The sequence below is a fragment of the Callionymus lyra genome, chromosome 3 (genome assembly GCF_982586985.1).
Source record: "Callionymus lyra chromosome 3, fCalLyr1.hap1.1, whole genome shotgun sequence".
Classification (NCBI taxonomy): Eukaryota; Metazoa; Chordata; class Actinopteri; order Syngnathiformes; family Callionymidae; genus Callionymus; species Callionymus lyra.
The window spans coordinates 1189651-1209333 of NC_141820.1; the positions used below are offsets into that span (position 1 = coordinate 1189651).

At 35.1% G+C, this 19683-nt stretch overlaps 1 protein-coding gene across 1 annotated transcript in view; it reads left to right on the forward strand.

Moving 5' to 3' along the window:
• Window positions 1–16893, forward strand: part of epha10 (EPH receptor A10) — a 191967-nt gene extending 175074 nt beyond the window's left edge. The window contains exons 14-18 of the mRNA XM_087786137.1: window positions 864–950; window positions 2304–2456; window positions 5027–5217; window positions 5272–5430; window positions 14825–16893. Of these exons, the coding sequence (XP_087642263.1) occupies window positions 864–950; window positions 2304–2456; window positions 5027–5217; window positions 5272–5430; window positions 14825–14939 (705 nt within the window). The 3' untranslated portion in view covers window positions 14940–16893. The remainder of the gene's footprint in view (window positions 1–863; window positions 951–2303; window positions 2457–5026; window positions 5218–5271; window positions 5431–14824) is intronic.
• The last annotated feature ends 2790 nt before the right edge of the window (window positions 16894–19683 follow it).

A 19683-nucleotide genomic window follows, 5' to 3' on the forward strand; every position in this document is an offset into this window, starting at 1 on the left:
GACTGACTCGACTGACTCGTCTGACTCGACTGACTCGTCTGACTCGACTGACTCGACTGACTCGTCTGACTCGTCTGACTCGACTGACTCGACTGACTCGACTGACTCGTCTGACTCGACTGACTCGTCTGACTCGTCTGACTCGACTGACTCGACTGACTCGTCTGACTCGACTGACTCGACTGACTCGTCTGACTCGACTGACTCGACTGACTCGTCTGACTCGACTGACTCGACTGACTCGTCTGAACTCGTCTGACTCGACTGACTCGTCTGACTCGACTGACTCGTCTGACTCGACTGACTCGACTGACTCGTCTGACTCGACTGACTCGACTGACTCGTCTGACTCGACTGACTCGACTGACTCGTCTGACTCGACTGACTCGACTGACTCGTCTGAACTCGTCTGACTCGACTGACTCGACTGACTCGACTGACTCGTCTGACTCGACTGACTCGACTGACTCGTCTGAACTCGTCTGACTCGACTGACTCGACTGACTCGACTGACTCGTCTGACTCGACTGACTCGTCTGACTCGTCTGACTCGTCTGACTCGTCTGACTCGTCTGACTCGACTGACTCGACTGACTCGTCTGACTCGACTGACTCGTCTGACTCGTCTGACTCGTCTGACTCGACCGACTCGTTTCAACTTCAAAAACATTTTGTAATCACACATAAAACTGTAATATTTAATAAATGTTTTAATTTTATTTAATTTTATACAAAACAAATCTTTCCAAACAAGAGCAAATATTGTTCAGTTTCCTTGGAACGACGTTCCAGTGAAGTTTGATCCAGTGAAGATGTGGATGTTCAGGGTCGTATCCTCTTGATCCCAGTCGTTTGAATTCCAGGTTCTCGTCAACACCAACCTGGCGTGTAAGGTGTCGGGCTTCAGACCTCGTCAGGAGGACAAGATCGAGGTGGTCTACACGACGCTGGTGAGAACATGAGAAGAAGATTGTCCTCTAGGTGACCTTGTTCATGTTGAGGGAGTTTGGATTGTTCTCGATCACTTCAGTTCAGCTGTGATCGTGGAGCTCGAGAAGACTCGAGTCCTCCTGGAGAGAACTGAGAAGTTCAGGTCCATCGTCCAGAGTGAAGAAGAGGATGCAGCAGGAGGAAACTTGTGTGTAGACTTGGTAGGACATGAGGTTTGAAAAGTCAGTTGAAGGTCAGTTTAAGAGTCAGTTGAAGAGTCAGTTGAAGGTCAGTTGAAGGTCAGTTGAAGAGTCAGTTGAGGGTCAGTTGAAGGTCAGTTGAAGGTCAGTTGAAGGTCAGTTGAAAAGTCAGTTGAAGGTCAGTTGAAGAGTCAGTTGAAGGTCAGTTGAAGGTCAGTTGAAGAGTCAGTTGAAGGTCAGTTAAAAAGTCAGTTGAAGGTCAGTTGAAGAGTCAGTTGAAGGTCAGTTGAAGGTCAGTTGAAGGTCAGTTGAAAAGTCAGTTGAAGGTCAGTTTAAGAGTCAGTTGAAGGTCAGTTGAAGGTCAGTTGAAGAGTCAGTTGAAGGTCAGTTAAAAAGTCAGTTGAAGGTCAGTTGAAGGTCAGTTGAAGAGTCAGTTGAAGGTCAGTTGAAAAGTCAGTTGAAGAGTCAGTTGAAGGTCAGTTGAAGAGTCAGTTGAAGGTCAGTTGAAGAGTCAGTTGAAGGTCAGTTGAAAAGTCAGTTGAAGGTCAGTTGAAGAGTCAGTTGAAGGTCAGTTGAAAAGTCAGTTGAAGGTCAGTTGAAGGTCAGTTGAAGAGTCAGTTGAAGGTCAGTTGAAGAGTCAGTTGAAGGTCAGTTGAAGGTCAGTTGAAGAGTCAGTTGAAGGTCAGTTGAAAAGTCAGTTGAAGGTCAGTTGAAGAGTCAGTTGAAGGTCAGTTGAAGAGTCAGTTGAAGGTCAGTTGAAGGTCAGTTGAAGAGTCAGTTGAAGGTCAGTTGAAAAGTCAGTTGAAGGTCAGTTGAAGAGTCAGTTGAAGGTCAGTTGAAAAGTCAGTTGAAGGTCAGTTGAAGAGTCAGTTGAAGGTCAGTTGAAAAGTCAGTTGAAGAGTCAGTTGAAGGTCAGTTGAAGGTCAGTTGAAAAGTCAGTTGAAGGTCAGTTGAAGGTCAGTTCAAGAGATGGTTATGTGGGGAGAAAGGACAGAAGGTAAAACATCAGGTAAGAAGATTAAGTTCCTGGATCAACGAGCTGTGACTGAAGAGGTGAAGATGATGCAGCAAGAAAAAGACTAAACTCTCCTTGAACTCTCTCTGACCTCTCTGACCTCTCTGACCTCTCTGACCTCTCTGACCTCTCTGACCTCCGCCATCATTCCTCCCCAGCACGGCGGCAAGAGCGTGGTGCTCTGGAGCGCCCCCGAGGCCATCCAGTACCACCGCTTCTCCTCGGCCTCCGACGTGTGGAGCTTCGGGATCGTCATGTGGGAGGTGATGTCCTACGGCGAGCGTCCGTACTGGGACATGGGCAACCAGGACGTGAGTAGCTTCTTACCCATAATCCAACTGGGAAACACATCCTGGTGACAGGAAGCGACGCAGGTCTGAACATCTCCACTTACGTTATGAAGGTCCTTCTAGTGAGGCTCGAGGAGCAGAAGATGATTTTGAGAAGATGATCATTGATCGTCCAGACGTAGTTCTCGTCCATCGATCCTTAGAAGTTAGTAGAAGAGAACCCGGAGTAAACCAACGCAAACTTTGATTTTCAGGTGAAGGTTACAACTACATGACTACACAACTACATGACTACACAACTACATGACTACACAACTACATGACTACACAACTACATGACTACACAACTACATGACTACACAACTACATGACTACACAACTACATGACTACACAACTACATGACTACATGACTACACAACTAGATGACTACACAACTAGATGACTACACAACTACATGACTACACAACTAGATGACTACACAACTAGATGACTACACAACTACATGACTACACAATTAGATGACTACACAACTACATGACTACACAACTAGATGACTACACAACTACATGACTACACAACTAGATGACTACACAACTAGATGACTACACAACTAGATGACTACACAACTAGATGACTACACAACTACATGACTACACAACTACATGACTACACAACTAGATGACTACACAACTACATGACTACACAACTAGATGACTACACAACTAGATGACTACACAACTAGATGACTACACAACTAGATGACTACACAACTACATGACTACACAACTAGATGACTACACAACTACATGACTACACTACTAGATGACTACACAACTACATGACTACACAACTACATGACTACACAACTAGATGACTACACAACTAGATGACTACACAACTACATGACTACACAACTAGATGACTACACAACTACATGACTACACAACTACATGACTACGCAACTACATGACTACACAACTAGATGACTACACAACTAGATGACTACACAACTACATGACTACACAACTACATGACTACACAACTACATGACTACACAACTACATGACTACACAACTAGATGACTACACAACTAGATGACTACACAACTAGATGACTACACAACTAGATGACTACACAACTACATGACTACACAACTAGATGACTACATAACTAGATGACTACACAACTAGATGACTACACAACTACATGACTACACAACTAGATGACTACACAACTACATGACTACACTACTAGATGACTACACAACTACATGACTACACAACTACATGACTACACAACTACATGACTACGCAACTACATGACTACGCAACTACATGACTACACAACTACATGACTACACAACTACATGACTACATGACTACACAACTAGATGACTACACAACTAGATGACTACACAACTACATGACTACACAACTAGATGACTACACAACTACATGACTACACTACTAGATGACTACACAACTACATGACTACACAACTAGATGACTACACAACTACATGACTACACAACTAGATGACTACACAACTACATGACTACACAACTAGATGACTACACAACTACATGACTACACTACTAGATGACTAAACAACTACATGACTACACAACTACATGACTACACAACTAGATGACTACACAACTACATGACTACACTACTAGATGACTACACAACTACATGACTACACAACTACATGACTACGCAACTACATGACTACACAACTAGATGACTACACAACTAGATGACTACACAACTACATGACTACACAACTACATGACTACACAACTACATGACTACACAACTACATGACTACACAACTACATGACTACACAACTACATGACTACACAACTAGATGACTACACAACTATTAACCCGGTCCAGGTGAACATGAACCTGGACCGGGTTCAGGTTCACCTGGACCGGGTTCAGGTTTGGACCGGGTTCAGGTTCACCTGGACCGGGTTCATGTTCACCTGGACCGGGTTCATGTTCACCTGGACCGGGTTCAGGTTCACCTGGACCGGGTTCAGGTTCACCTGGACCGGGTTCAGGTTCACTTGGACCGGGTTCAGGTTCACCTGGACCGGGTTCAGGTTCACCTGGACCGGATTCAGGTCCACTTGGACCGGGTTCAGGTTCACCTGGACCGGGTTCAGGTTCACCTGGACCCGGTTCAGGTTCACCTGGACGGGATTCTGGTTCTCCTGGACCGGGTTCAGGTTCACCTGGACCGGGTTCAGGTTCTCCTGGACCGGGTTCAGGTTCACTTGGACCGGGTTCAGGTTCACCTGGACCGGGTTCAGGTTCACCTGGACCGGATTCAGGTTCACCTGGACCGGGTTCATGTTCACCTGGACCGGGTTCAGGTTCACCTGGACCGGGTTCATGTTCACCTGGACCGGATTCAGGTTCTCCTGGACCGGGTTCAGGTTCACCTGGACCGGGTTCAGGTTCACCTGCGATCCATCGCGACCTTTACCCTCCGTGATGAAACAGAAAATGTCAGCGACTGAGAAGCACTTTATGAAAGCAGTCTGGACGCATGAAGATCCTCACTGTGGTCATGGTTCAGGTCATCAAGGCCATCGAGGACGGCTTCAGGCTGCCGGCGCCGGTCAACTGCCCTCAACATCTGCACCAGCTGATGCTGGACTGCTGGCAGAAGGACAGGACGGACCGACCCAGTTTCAGCCAGATCCACTCGGCGCTGAGCAAGAGCATCCGCTCGCCGGACGCCGCGGGCTCGTCCACTCTGGCGCGCAGGTGAAGCTCCTCAGGTGTGCAGCGTCCAGACCGTCTGACCGTCTGTGTCTGCAGGAGTCCGTCCGTCAGCCTGGACGAGAGAACGTTGCCGTCGCTCGTCACCTTCAACTCTGTGGGCGAGTGGCTGGACGCCGTGGACATGGTTCGGTACAAAGACAACTTCACGGCGGCAGGTTATTGTTACCTGGAGGCCGTGGCTCGCATGACTGTGCAGTAAGTTACCCTGAATCTAACATGTAACTAGAATCTAACATGTAACTAGAATCTAACATGTAACTAGAATCTAACATGTAACTAGAATCTAACATGTAACTAGAATCTAACAATGTAACTAGAATCTAACATGTAACTAGAATCTAACATGTAACTAGAATCTAACATGTAACTAGAATCTAACATGTAACTAGAATCTAACATGTAACTAGAATCTAACAATGTAACTAGAATCTAACATGTAACTAGAATCTAACATGTAACTAGAATCTAACATGTAACTAGAATCTAACATGTAACTAGAATCTAACAATGTAACTAGAATCTAACATGTAACTAGAATCTAACAATGTAACTAGAATCTAACATGTAGCTAGAATCTAACATGTAACTAGAATCTAACAATGTAACTAGAATCTAACATGTAACTAGAATCTAACATGTAACTAGAATCTAACAATGTAACTAGAATCTAACATGTAACTAGAATCTAACATGTAACTAGAATCTAACAATGTAACTAGAATCTAACATGTAACTAGAATCTAACATGTAACTAGAATCTAACATGTAACTAGAATCTAACATGTAACTAGAATCTAACATGTAACTAGAATCTAACATGTAACTAGAATCTAACATGTAACTAGAATCTAACAATGTAACTAGAATCTAACAATGTAACTAGAATCTAACAATTTAACTAGAATCTAACAATGTAACTAGAATCTAACATGTAACTAGAATCTAACAATGTAACTAGAATCTAACAATGTAACTAGAATCTAACATGTAACTAGAATCTAACATGTAACTAGAATCTAACATGTAACTAGAATCTAACATGTAACTAGAATCTAACATGTAACTAGAATATAACATGTAACTAGAATCTAACAATGTAACTAGAATCTAACATGTAACTAGAATCTAACATGTAACTAGAATCTAACATGTAACTAGAATCTAACATGTAACTAGAATCTAACCTTGTAACTAGAATCTAACATGTAACTAGAATCTAACAATGTAACTAGAATCTAACATGTAACTAGAATCTAACATGTAACTAGAATCTAACATGTAACTAGAATCTAACATGTAACTAGAATCTAACATGTAACTAGAATCTAACATGTAACTAGAATCTAACATGTAACTAGAATCTAACATGTAACTAGAATCTAACATGTAACTAGAATCTAACATGTAACTAGAATCTAACATGTAACTAGAATCTAACATGTAACTAGAATCTAACATGTAACTAGAATCTAACATGTAACTAGAATCTAACATGTAACTAGAATCTAACAATGTAACTAGAATCTAACAATGTAACTAGAATCTAACATGTAACTAGAATCTAACATGTAACTAGAATCTAACATGTAACTAGAATCTAACATGTAACTAGAATCAAACAATGTAACTAGAATCTAACATGTAACTAGAATCTAACATGTAACTAGAATCTAACAATGTAACTAGAATCTAACATGTAACTAGAATCTAACAATGTAACTAGAATCTAACAATGTAACTAGAATCAAACAATTTAACTAGAATCAAACAATGTTACTAGAATCTAACATGTAACTAGAATCTAACATGTAACTAGAATCTAACAATGTAACTAGAATCTAACATGTAACTAGAATCTAACAATGTAACTAGAATCTAACAATGTAACTAGAATCTAACAATTTAACTAGAATCAAACAATGTAACTAGAATCTAACATGTAACTAGAATCTAACATGTAACTAGAATCTAACAATGTAACTAGAATCTAACAATGTAACTAGAATCTAACAATGTAACTAGAATCTAACAATGTAACTAGAATCAAACAATTTAACTAGAATCAAACAATGTAACTAGAATCTAACATGTAACTAGAATCTAACATGTAACTAGAATCTAACAATGTAACTAGAATCTAACATGTAACTAGAATCTAACAATGTAACTAGAATCTAACAATGTAACTAGAATCAAACAATTTAACTAGAATCAAACAATGTAACTAGAATCTAACATGTAACTAGAATCTAACAATGTAACTAGAATCTAACATGTAACTAGAATCTAACATGTAACTAGAATCTAACAATGTAACTAGAATCTAACAATGTAACTAGAATCTAACAATGTAACTAGAATCTAACATGTAACTAGAATCTAACATGTAACTAGAATCTAACATGTAACTAGAATCTAACATGTAACTAGAATCTAACATGTAACTAGAATCTAACATGTAACTATAATCTAACAATGTAACTAGAATCTAACAATGTAACTAGAATCTAACATGTAACTAGAATCTAACATGTAACTAGAATCTAACATGTAACTAGAATCTAACAATGTAACTAGAATCTAACAATGTAACTAGAATCTAACAATGTAACTAGAATCTAACATGTAACTAGAATCTAACATGTAACTAGAATCTAACATGTAACTAGAATAGAACATGTAACTAGAATCTAACATGTAACTAGAATCTAACATGTAACTAGAATCTAACATGTAACTAGAATCTAACATGTAACTAGAATCTAACAATGTAACTAGAATCTAACATGTAACTAGAATCTAACATGTAACTAGAATCTAACATGTAACTAGAATCTAACATGTAACTAGAATCTAACATGTAACTAGAATCTAACAATGTAACTAGAATCTAACAATTTAACTAGAATCTAACAATGTAACTAGAATCTAACAATGTAACTAGAATCTAACATGTAACTAGAATCTAACAATGTAACTAGAATCTAACAATGTAACTAGAATCTAACATGTAACTAGAATCTAACATGTAACTAGAATCTAACATGTAACTAGAATCTAACATGTAACTAGAATCAAACAATGTAACTAGAATCTAACATGTAACTAGAATCTAACATGTAACTAGAATCTAACAATGTAACTAGAATCTAACATGTAACTAGAATCTAACAATGTAACTAGAATCTAACAATGTAACTAGAATCAAACAATTTAACTAGAATCAAACAATGTTACTAGAATCTAACATGTAACTAGAATCTAACATGTAACTAGAATCTAACAATGTAACTAGAATCTAACATGTAACTAGAATCTAACAATGTAACTAGAATCTAACAATGTAACTAGAATCTAACAATTTAACTAGAATCAAACAATGTAACTAGAATCTAACATGTAACTAGAATCTAACATGTAACTAGAATCTAACAATGTAACTAGAATCTAACAATGTAACTAGAATCTAACAATGTAACTAGAATCTAACAATGTAACTAGAATCAAACAATTTAACTAGAATCAAACAATGTAACTAGAATCTAACATGTAACTAGAATCTAACATGTAACTAGAATCTAACAATGTAACTAGAATCTAACATGTAACTAGAATCTAACAATGTAACTAGAATCTAACAATGTAACTAGAATCAAACAATTTAACTAGAATCAAACAATGTAACTAGAATCTAACATGTAACTAGAATCTAACATGTAACTAGAATCTAACAATGTAACTAGAATCTAACATGTAACTAGAATCTAACAATGTAACTAGAATCTAACAATGTAACTAGAATCTAACAATGTAACTAGAATCTAACATGTAACTAGAATCTAACATGTAACTAGAATCTAACATGTAACTAGAATCTAACATGTAACTAGAATCTAACATGTAACTATAATCTAACAATGTAACTAGAATCTAACAATGTAACTAGAATCTAACATGTAACTAGAATCTAACATGTAACTAGAATCTAACATGTAACTAGAATCTAACAATGTAACTAGAATCTAACAATGTAACTAGAATCTAACAATGTAACTAGAATCTAACATGTAACTAGAATCTAACATGTAACTAGAATCTAACATGTAACTAGAATAGAACATGTAACTAGAATCTAACATGTAACTAGAATCTAACATGTAACTAGAATCTAACATGTAACTAGAATCTAACATGTAACTAGAATCTAACAATGTAACTAGAATCTAACATGTAACTAGAATCTAACATGTAACTAGAATCTAACATGTAACTAGAATCTAACATGTAACTAGAATCTAACATGTAACTAGAATCTAACAATGTAACTAGAATCTAACAATTTAACTAGAATCTAACAATGTAACTAGAATCTAACAATGTAACTAGAATCTAACATGTAACTAGAATCTAACAATGTAACTAGAATCTAACAATGTAACTAGAATCAAACAATTTAAACTAGAATCAAACAATTTAAACTAGAATCTAACAATGTAACTAGAATCTAACAATGTAACTAGAATCTAACATGTAACTAGAATCTAACAATGTAACTAGAATCTAACAATGTAACTAGAATCTAACAATGTAACTAGAATCTAACATGTAACTAGAATCTAACAATGTAACTATAATCTAACAATGTAACTAGAATCTAACAATGTAACTAGAATCTAACAATGTAACTAGAATCTAACATGTAACTAGAATCTAACTTGTAACTAGAATCTAACTTGTAACTAGAATCTAACATGTAACTAGAATCTAACAATGTAACTAGAATCTAACAATGTAACTAGAATCTAACATGTAACTAGAATCTAACATGTAACTAGAATCTAACAATGTAACTAGAATCTAACAATGTAACTAGAATCTAACATGTAACTAGAATCTAGCAATGTAACTAGAATCTAACAATGTAACTAGAATCTAACAATGTAACTAGAATCTAACATGTAACTAGAATCTAACAATGTAACTAGAATCTAACAATGTAACTAGAATCTAACATGTAACTAGAATCTAACAATGTAACTAGAATCTAACAATGTAACTAGAATCTAACAATTTAAACTAGAATCTAACAATTTAACTAGAATCTAACAATGTAACTAGAATCTAACAATGTAACTATAATCTAACAATGTAACTAGAATCTAACAATGTAACTAGAATCTAACATGTAACTAGAATCTAACAATGTAACTAGAATCTAACAATGTAACTAGAATCTAACATGTAACTAGAATCTAACATGTAACTAGAATCTAACATGTAACTAGAATCTAACATGTAACTAGAATCTAACATGTAACTAGAATCTAACAATGTAACTATAATCTAACAATGTAACTATAATCTAACATGTAACTAGGATCTAACATGTAACTAGAATCTAACATGTAACTAGAATCTAACATGTAACTAGAATCTAACATGTAACTAGAATCTAACATGTAACTAGAATCTAACAATGTAACTAGAATCTAACAATGTAACTATAATCTAACAATGTAACTATAATCTAACATGTAACTAGAATCTAACATGTAACTATAATCTAACATGTAACTATAATCTAACATGTAACTATAATCTAACAATGTAACTATAATCTAACAATGTAACTAGAATCTAACAATGTAACTATAATCTAACATGTAACTAGAATCTAACATGTAACTAGAATCTAACATGTAACTAGAATCTAACATGTAACTAGAATCTAACCTTGTAACTAGAATCTAACAATGTAACTAGAATCTAACAATGTAACTAGAATCTAACATGTAACTAGAATCAAACAATGTAACTAGAATCAAACAATTTAACTAGAATCAAACAATTTAAACTAGAATCAAACAATGTAACTAGAATCTAACAATGTAACTAGAATCTAACAATGTAACTAGAATCTAACAATGTAACTAGAATCTAACAATGTAACTAGAATCTAACAATTTAACTAGAATCAAACAATGTAACTAGAATCTAACAATGTAACTAGAATCAAACAATGTAACTAGAATCTAACAATGTAACTAGAATCTAACAATGTAACTAGAATCTAACAATGTAACTAGAATCTAACAATGTAACTAGAATCTAACAATGTAACTAGAATCAAACAATTTAACTAGAATCAAACAATTTAAACTAGAATCTAACAATGTAACTAGAATCTAACAATGTAACTAGAATCTAACAATGTAACTAGAATCTAACAATGTAACTAGAATCTAACAATGTAACTAGAATCAAACAATTTAACTAGAATCAAACAATTTAAACTAGAATCAAACAATTTAACTAGAATCAAACAATGTAACTAGAATCTAACAATGTAACTAGAATCAAACAATTTAACTAGAATCAAACAATTTAAACTAGAATCTAACAATGTAACTAGAATCTAACAATGTAACTAGAATCTAACAATGTAACTAGAATCAAACATGTAACTAGAATCTAACAATGTAACTAGAATCAAACAATTTAACTAGAATCAAACAATTTAACTCGAATCAAACAATTTAACTAGAATCAAACAATGTAACTAGAATCTAACAATGTAACTAGAATCTAACAATGTAACTAGAATCAAACAATTTAACTAGAATCTAACAATTTAACTCGAATCAAACAATTTAACTAGAATCAAACAATGTAACTAGAATCTAACAATGTAACTAGAATCTAACAATGTAACTAGAATCAAACAATTTAACTAGAATCAAACAATTTAACTCGAATCAAACAATTTAACTAGAATCAAACAATTTAACTAGAATCTAACAATGTAACTAGAATCTAACAATGTAACTAGAATCAAACAATTTAACTAGAATCGAACAATTTAAACTAGAATCAAACAATGTAACTAGAATCTAACAATGTAACTAGAATCTAACAATGTAACTAGAATCAAACAATTTAACTAGAATCTAACAATGTAACTAGAATCTAACAATTTAAACTAGAATCTAACAATGTAACTAGAATCTAACAATGTAACTAGAATCTAACAATGTAACTAGAATCAAACAATGTAACTAGAATCTAACAATGTAACTAGAATCTAACATGTAACTAGAATCTAACATGTAACTAGAATCTAACATGTAACTAGAATCTAACAATGTAACTAGAATCTAACATGTAACTAGAATCTAACATGTAACTAGAATCTAACATGTAACTAGAATCTAACAATGTAACTAGAATCTAACAATGTAACTAGAATCTAACATGTAACTAGAATCTAACAATGTAACTAGAATCTAACATGTAACTAGAATCTAACAATGTAACTAGAATCTAACAATGTAACTAGAATCTAACATGTAACTAGAATCTAACAATGTAACTAGAATCTAACAATGTAACTAGAATCTAACATGTAACTAGAATCTAACAATGTAACTAGAATCTAACAATGTAACTACAATCTAACAATGTAACTAGAATCTAACAATGTAACTAGAATCAAACAATGTAACTAGAATCTAACATGTAACTAGAATCTAACATGTAACTAGAATCTAACATGTAACTAGAATCTAACAATGTAACTAGAATCTAACATGTAACTAGAATCAAACAATGTAACTAGAATCTAACATGTAACTAGAATCTAACCTTGTAACTAGAATCTAACAATGTTACTAGAATCTAACAATGTAACTAGAATCTAACAATGTTACTAGAATCTAACAATGTAACTAGAATCAAACAATTTAAACTAGAATCTAACAATGTAACTAGAATCTAACAATGTAACTAGAATCTAACAATGTAACTAGAATCTAACAATGTAACTAGAATCAAACAATTTAAACTAGAATCTAACAATGTAACTAGAATCAAACAATGTAACTAGAATCTAACAATGTAACTAGAATCTAACAATTTAACTAGAATCTAACAATGTAACTAGAATCTAACATGTAACTAGAATCTAACAATGTAACTAGAATCTAACAATGTAACTAGAATCAAACAATGTAACTAGAATCTAACAATGTAACTAGAATCTAACAATGTAACTAGAATCTAACAATGTAACTAGAATCAAACAATGTAACTAGAATCTAACAATGTAACTAGAATCTAACAATTTAAACTAGAATCAAACAATGTAACTAGAATCTAACAATGTAACTAGAATCTAACAATGTAACTAGAATCTAACAATGTAACTAGAATCTAACATGTAACTAGAATCTAACAATGTAACTAGAATCTAACATGTAACTAGAATCTAACAATTTAAACTAGAATCAAACAATGTAACTAGAATCTAACAATGTAACTAGAATCAAACAATGTAACTAGAATCTAACAATGTAACTAGAATCTAACAATTTAAACTAGAATCAAACAATGTAACTAGAATCTAACAATGTAACTAGAATCCAACAATTTCAACTAGAATCAAACAATTTAAACTAGAATCTAACAATTTCAACTATAATCAAACAATTTTCAACTTTAATCAAACAGTTTTCAACTATAATCAAACAATTTTCAACTTTAATCAAACAATTTTCAACTTTAATCAAACAATTTTCAACTATAATCAAACAATTTTCAACTATAATCAAACAATTTTCAACTATAATCAAACAATTTTCAACTTTAATCAAACAATTTTCAACTTTAATCAAACAATTTTCAATTATAATCAACAATTTTCAACTATAATCAAACAATTTTCAACTAGAATCAAACAATTTTCAACTATAATCAAACAATTTTCAACTAGAATCAAACAATTTTCAACTATAATCAAACAATTTTAACTAGAATCCAACAATTTTCAACTAGAATCCAACAATTTTCAACTTTAATCAAACAATTTTCAATTATAATCAACAATTTTCAACTATAATCAAACAATTTTCAACTATAATCAAACAATTTCAACTATAATCAAACAATTTTCAACTATAATCAAACAATTTTCAACTATAATCAAACAATTTTAACTAGAATCCAACAATTTTCAACTAGAATCCAACAATTTTCAACTTTAATCAAACAATTTTCAATTATAATCAACAATTTTCAACTATAATCAAACAATTTTCAACTATAATCAAACAATTTCAACTATAATCAAACAATTTTCAACTATAATCAAACAATTTCAACTAGAATCAAACAATTTTCAACTATAATCAAACAATTTTCAACTATAATCAAACAATTTTCAACTATAATCAAACAATTTTCAACTATAATCAAACAATTTCAACTATAATCAAACAATTTTCAACTATAATCAAACAATTTCAACTAGAATCAAACAATTTTCAACTATAATCAAACAATTTTCAACTATAATCAAACAATTTCAACTATAATCAAACAATTTTCAACTATAATCAAACAATTTTCAACTATAATCCAACAATTTTCAACTAGAATCCAACAATTTTCAACTATAATCAAACAATTTTCAACTAGAATCAAACAATTTTCAACTATAATCAAACAGTTTTCAACTAGAATCAAACAATTTTCAACAAAAAGTTGATGTTTATGTTTCGAGGTTAAAGGTCACACAGGAATGTCTTCTTCACAGAGATGTTCTGAGTCTCGGGGTCACGTCCCTCGAGCACCAGAAGCTGATCCTGGCTGCCATCCAGACCCTGAGGGCTCAGGTCCTCCAGATGCACGGTCGTGGGGTTCAGGTCTGACCACAGCAGAGGTTGTCGGTTCGATGCCGCCTCAGAAGACGAGACACTCGTTCAGGGTGAACAGAAGAAACCACGAACCTTCTCTCCTCGGTTTCTTCTGCCTCCTCCACGACCTCCTCTTCGACCTCCTCGTCCTCCAGATGATGTTCTGTGGAGGCTGTGATGTCACGTGACCTCAGTCATGCTTCAGTGTTGGACGATGAAACTTCTCACCTGTAACAAGATCAAGATCAAGATCCACCAGAGTCTCCCTTTATTATGCCGACGATGATTCCAGCGACCTTCTCTGTGGATGGACTGACCCCTGTTGAAGGTCGTGACCCCTGTTGAAGGTCATGACCCCTGTTGAACGTCGTGACCCCTGTTGAAGGTCATGACCCCTGTTGAAGGTCAAGCTCCTGCTGAAGGTCATGACCCCAATTGAAGGTCACGACCCCTGTTGAAGGACATGACCCCTGTAGAAGGTCATGACCCCTGTTGAAGGTCATGGCCCCTGTTGAAGGTCCTGACCCCTGTTGAAGGTCCTGACCCCTTTTGAAGGTCATGACCCCTGTTGAAGGTCCTGACCCTTGTTGAAGGTCCTGACCCCTGTAGAAGGTCATGACCCCTGTTGAAGGACATGACCCCTGTTGAAGGTCATGGCCCCTGTTGAAGGTCCTGACCCCTGTTGAAGGTCCTGACCCCTGTTGAAGGTCATGACCCCTGTTGAAGGTCCTGACCCTTGTTGAAGGTCCTGACCCCTGTTGAAGGTCATGACCCCTGTTGAAGGTCAAGCTCCTGCTGAAGGTCATGACCCCAGTTGAAGTTCATGACCCCTGTTGAAGGTCACAGTAAAGACGTCCAGGAAACACAAAGTTCTTCTCATCAACAGGTTCGATCTCCTCGTCGACTGCATTAACTTCACGCTTGAATATTTCGAGTCAGTTTCTTCTCGTGTGATTTTAAGTTGTGTGTTTGTGTTTCTCAACCACTGACTCACACCAAGACCCGTCCAGACTCCACAGATGTTGAGCTTCAGCAGGAAACCAGTGACAAAAGTAAAGTTCCTCACGCGAGTCGATAACAAGCCTCGGTGACGATCCCGTCGTTGCTGCTTTTGTCGTCGTTTTTATTTCATTTTTAATCTAGTTTTATCGATTGTGTTGTTCATGACTTTGACTCTTTATTTGTTTGTTTTATGCACAAATTGTGTCGTTTGTTACATGTCGACCGCGAGTGTGAGTCTGAGTGTGCACGTACATATGTGTGTGTGTGTCCTCATATATGTGTGTGTGTGTGTGTCCTCAACATGTGTGTGTTCGTATAAGTGCACAAGTGTGTGTGTGTCCTCAACATGTGTGTGTGTGTTCATATAAGTGCGCAAGTGTGTGTCCTTATATGTGTTCGTGTGTTCATATAAGTGCACAAGTGTGTGTGTGCGTCACTATATAGGTGTGTGTACATATAAGTGCACAAGTGTGTGTGTGTGTGTCCTTATATGTGTTCGTGTGTTCATATAAGTGCACAAGTGTGTGTGTGCGTCACTATATATGTGTGTGTACATATAAGTGCACAAGTTTGTGTGTGTGTGTGTGTGTATGTGTGTCCTTATAAATGTGTATGTGTTCATATAAGTGCAAAAGCCTGTGTGTGTTCATATAAGTGCACAAGTGTGTGTCCTTATATGTGTTCATATAAGTGCACAAGTGTGTGTGTGTGTGTGTGTGTGTCCTTATAAATGTGTATGTGTTCATATAAGTGCAAAAGCCTGTGTATGTTCATTAAAGTGCAAAAGCGTGTGTGTTTGTGTGTGTCCTCATATATGTGTGCGTGCACATATAAGTGCACAAGTGTGTGTGTTGATTCATGAGCAGTTGTGTGGACGCACTGGAACAAACAACACAACGTGACCTCGACCTTCACTGAACGACCTTCCTTCGATGTTTGTGTAAATATTTGAAGAATCTATTTTTGTAACATGTCGATCAAAAGTGTTTCTGCTTCTACTCTAGAATAGAATCTGATGTTTTTAAAAGTGTTTCTGCTTCTACTCTAGAATAGAATCTGATGTTTTTAAAAGTGTTTCTGCTTCTACTCTAGAATAGAAACTGATGTTTTTAAAAGTGTTTCTGCTTCTACTCTAGAATAGAAACTGATGTTTTTAAAAGTGTTTCTGCTTCTACTCTAGAATAGAAACGGATGTTTTTAAAAGTGTTTCTGCTTCTACTCTAGAATAGAAACTGATGTTTTTAAAAGTGTTTCTGCTTCTACTCTAGAATAGAAACTGATGTTTTTAAAAGTGTTTCTGCTTCTACTCTAGAATAGAAACTGATGTTTTTAAAAGTGTTTCTGCTTCTACTCTAGAATAGAAACTGATGTTTTTAAAAGTGTTTCTGCTTCTACTCTAGAATAGAAACCGATGTTTTTAAAAGTGTTTCTGCTTCTACTCTAGAATAGAAACTGATGTTTTTAAAAGTGTTTCTGCTTCTACTCTAGAATAGAATCTGATGTTTTTAAAGGTGTTTCTGCTTCTACTCTAGAATAGAATCTGATGTTTTTAAAAGTGTTTCTGCTTCTACTCTAGAATAGAAACTGATGTTTTTAAAAGTGTTTCTGCTTCTACTCTAGAATAGAAACTGATGTTTTTAAAAGTGTTTCTGCTTCTACTCTAGAATAGAAACTGATGTTTTTAAAAGTGTTTCTGCTTCTACTCTAGAATAGAAACTGATGTTTTTAAAAGTGTTTCTGCTTCTACTCTAGAATAGAAACTGATGTTTTTAAAAGTGTTTCTGCTTCTACTCTAGAATAGAAACTGATGTTTTTAAAAGTGTTTCTGCTTCTACTCTAGAATAGAAACTGATGTTTTTAAAAGTGTTTCTGCTTCTACTCTAGAATAGAAACTGATGTTTTTAAAAGTGTTTCTGCTTCTACTCTAGAATAGAAACCGATGTTTTCAAAAGTGTTTCTGCTTCTACTCTAGAATAGAAACCGATGTTTTCAAAAGTGTTTCTGCTTCTACTCTAGAATAGAAACTGATGTTTTCAAAAGTGTTTCTACATGATTTGTACCTGTTGAAGCTGAAGCTGTGGCAAGATTGTGTTAATAAAAACATGTCAGACCTGTGTGTTGTGATGCTTTCATGTCACAAGTGTCGACAAAGTAAGTAAATAAGTAATTTTTATTTGTATAGAGCTTTTCCAGACCAGGGTCACAAAGCGCTTAAACAATCAAAACAATATTCAAAAAAGTACATACTTTAAAGATCAAGATAATACTGAGAACAACACAGGAGTTCCAGAAAATCAAGGAAAATATAAAATCAAAGTGTGTTGAGATGTTTCTTGAAGGAGTCAGTAGATCATCAAACACAGATGTTTCTTGAAGGAGTCAGTAGATCATCAAACACAGATGTTTCTTGAAGGAGTCAGTAGATCATCAAACACAGATGTTTCTTGAAGGAGTCAGTAGATCATCAAACACAGATGTTTCTTGAAGGAGTCAGTAGATCATCAAACACACATGTTTCTTGAAGGAGTCAGTAGATCATCAAACACAGATGTTTCTTGAAGGAGTCAGTAGATCATCAAACACAGATGTTTCTTGAAGGAGTCAGTAGATCATCAAACACAGATGTTTCTTGAAGGAGTCAGTAGATCATCAAACACACATGTTTCTTGAAGGAGTCAGTAGATCATCAAACACAGATGTTTCTTAAAGGAGTCAGTAGATCATCAAACACACATGTTTCTTGAAGGAGTCAGTAGATCATCAAACACACATGTTTCTTGAAGGAGTCAGTAGATCATCAAACACAGATGTTTCTTGAAGGAGTCAGTAGATCATCAAACACACATGTTTCTTGAAGGAGTCAGTAGATCATCAAACACAGATGTTTCTTAAAGGAGTCAGTAGATCATCAAACACAGATGTTTCTTAAAGGAGTCAGTAGATCATCAAACACAGATGTTTCTTGAAGGAGTCAGTAGATCATCAAACACAGATGTTTCTTGAAGGAGTCAGTAGATCATCAAACACAGATGTTTCTTGAAGGAGTCAGTAGATCATCAAACACAGATGTTTCTTGAAGGAGTCAGTAGATCATCAAACACAGATGTTTCTTGAAGGAGTCAGTAGATCATCAAACACACATGTTTCTTGAAGGAGTCAGTAGATCATCAAACACAGATGTTTCTTAAAGGAGTCAGTAGATCATCAAACACAGATGTTTCTTGAAGGAGTCAGTAGATCATCAAACACACATGTTTCTTGAAGGAGTCAGTAGATCATCAAACACACATGTTTCTTGAAGGAGTCAGTAGATCATCAAACACAGATGTTTCTTAAAGGAGTCAGTAGATCATCAAACACAGATGTTTCTTAAAGGAGTCAGTAGATCATCAAACACAGATGTTTCTTGAAGGAGTCAGTAGATCATCAAACACAGATGTTTCTTGAAGGAGTCAGTAGATCATCAAACACAGATGTTTCTTGAAGGAGTCAGTAGATCATCAAACACAGATGTTTCTTGAAGGAGTCAGTAGATCATCAAACACAGATGTTTCTTGAAGGAGTCAGTAGATCATCAAACACAGATGTTTCTTGAAGGAGTCAGTAGATCATCAAACACACATGTTTCTTGAAGGAGTCAGTAGATCATCAAACACAGATGTTTCTTGAAGGAGTCAGTAGATCATCAAACACAGATGTTTCTTGAAGGAGTCAGTAGATCATCAAACACAGATGTTTCTTGAAGGAGTCAGTAGAT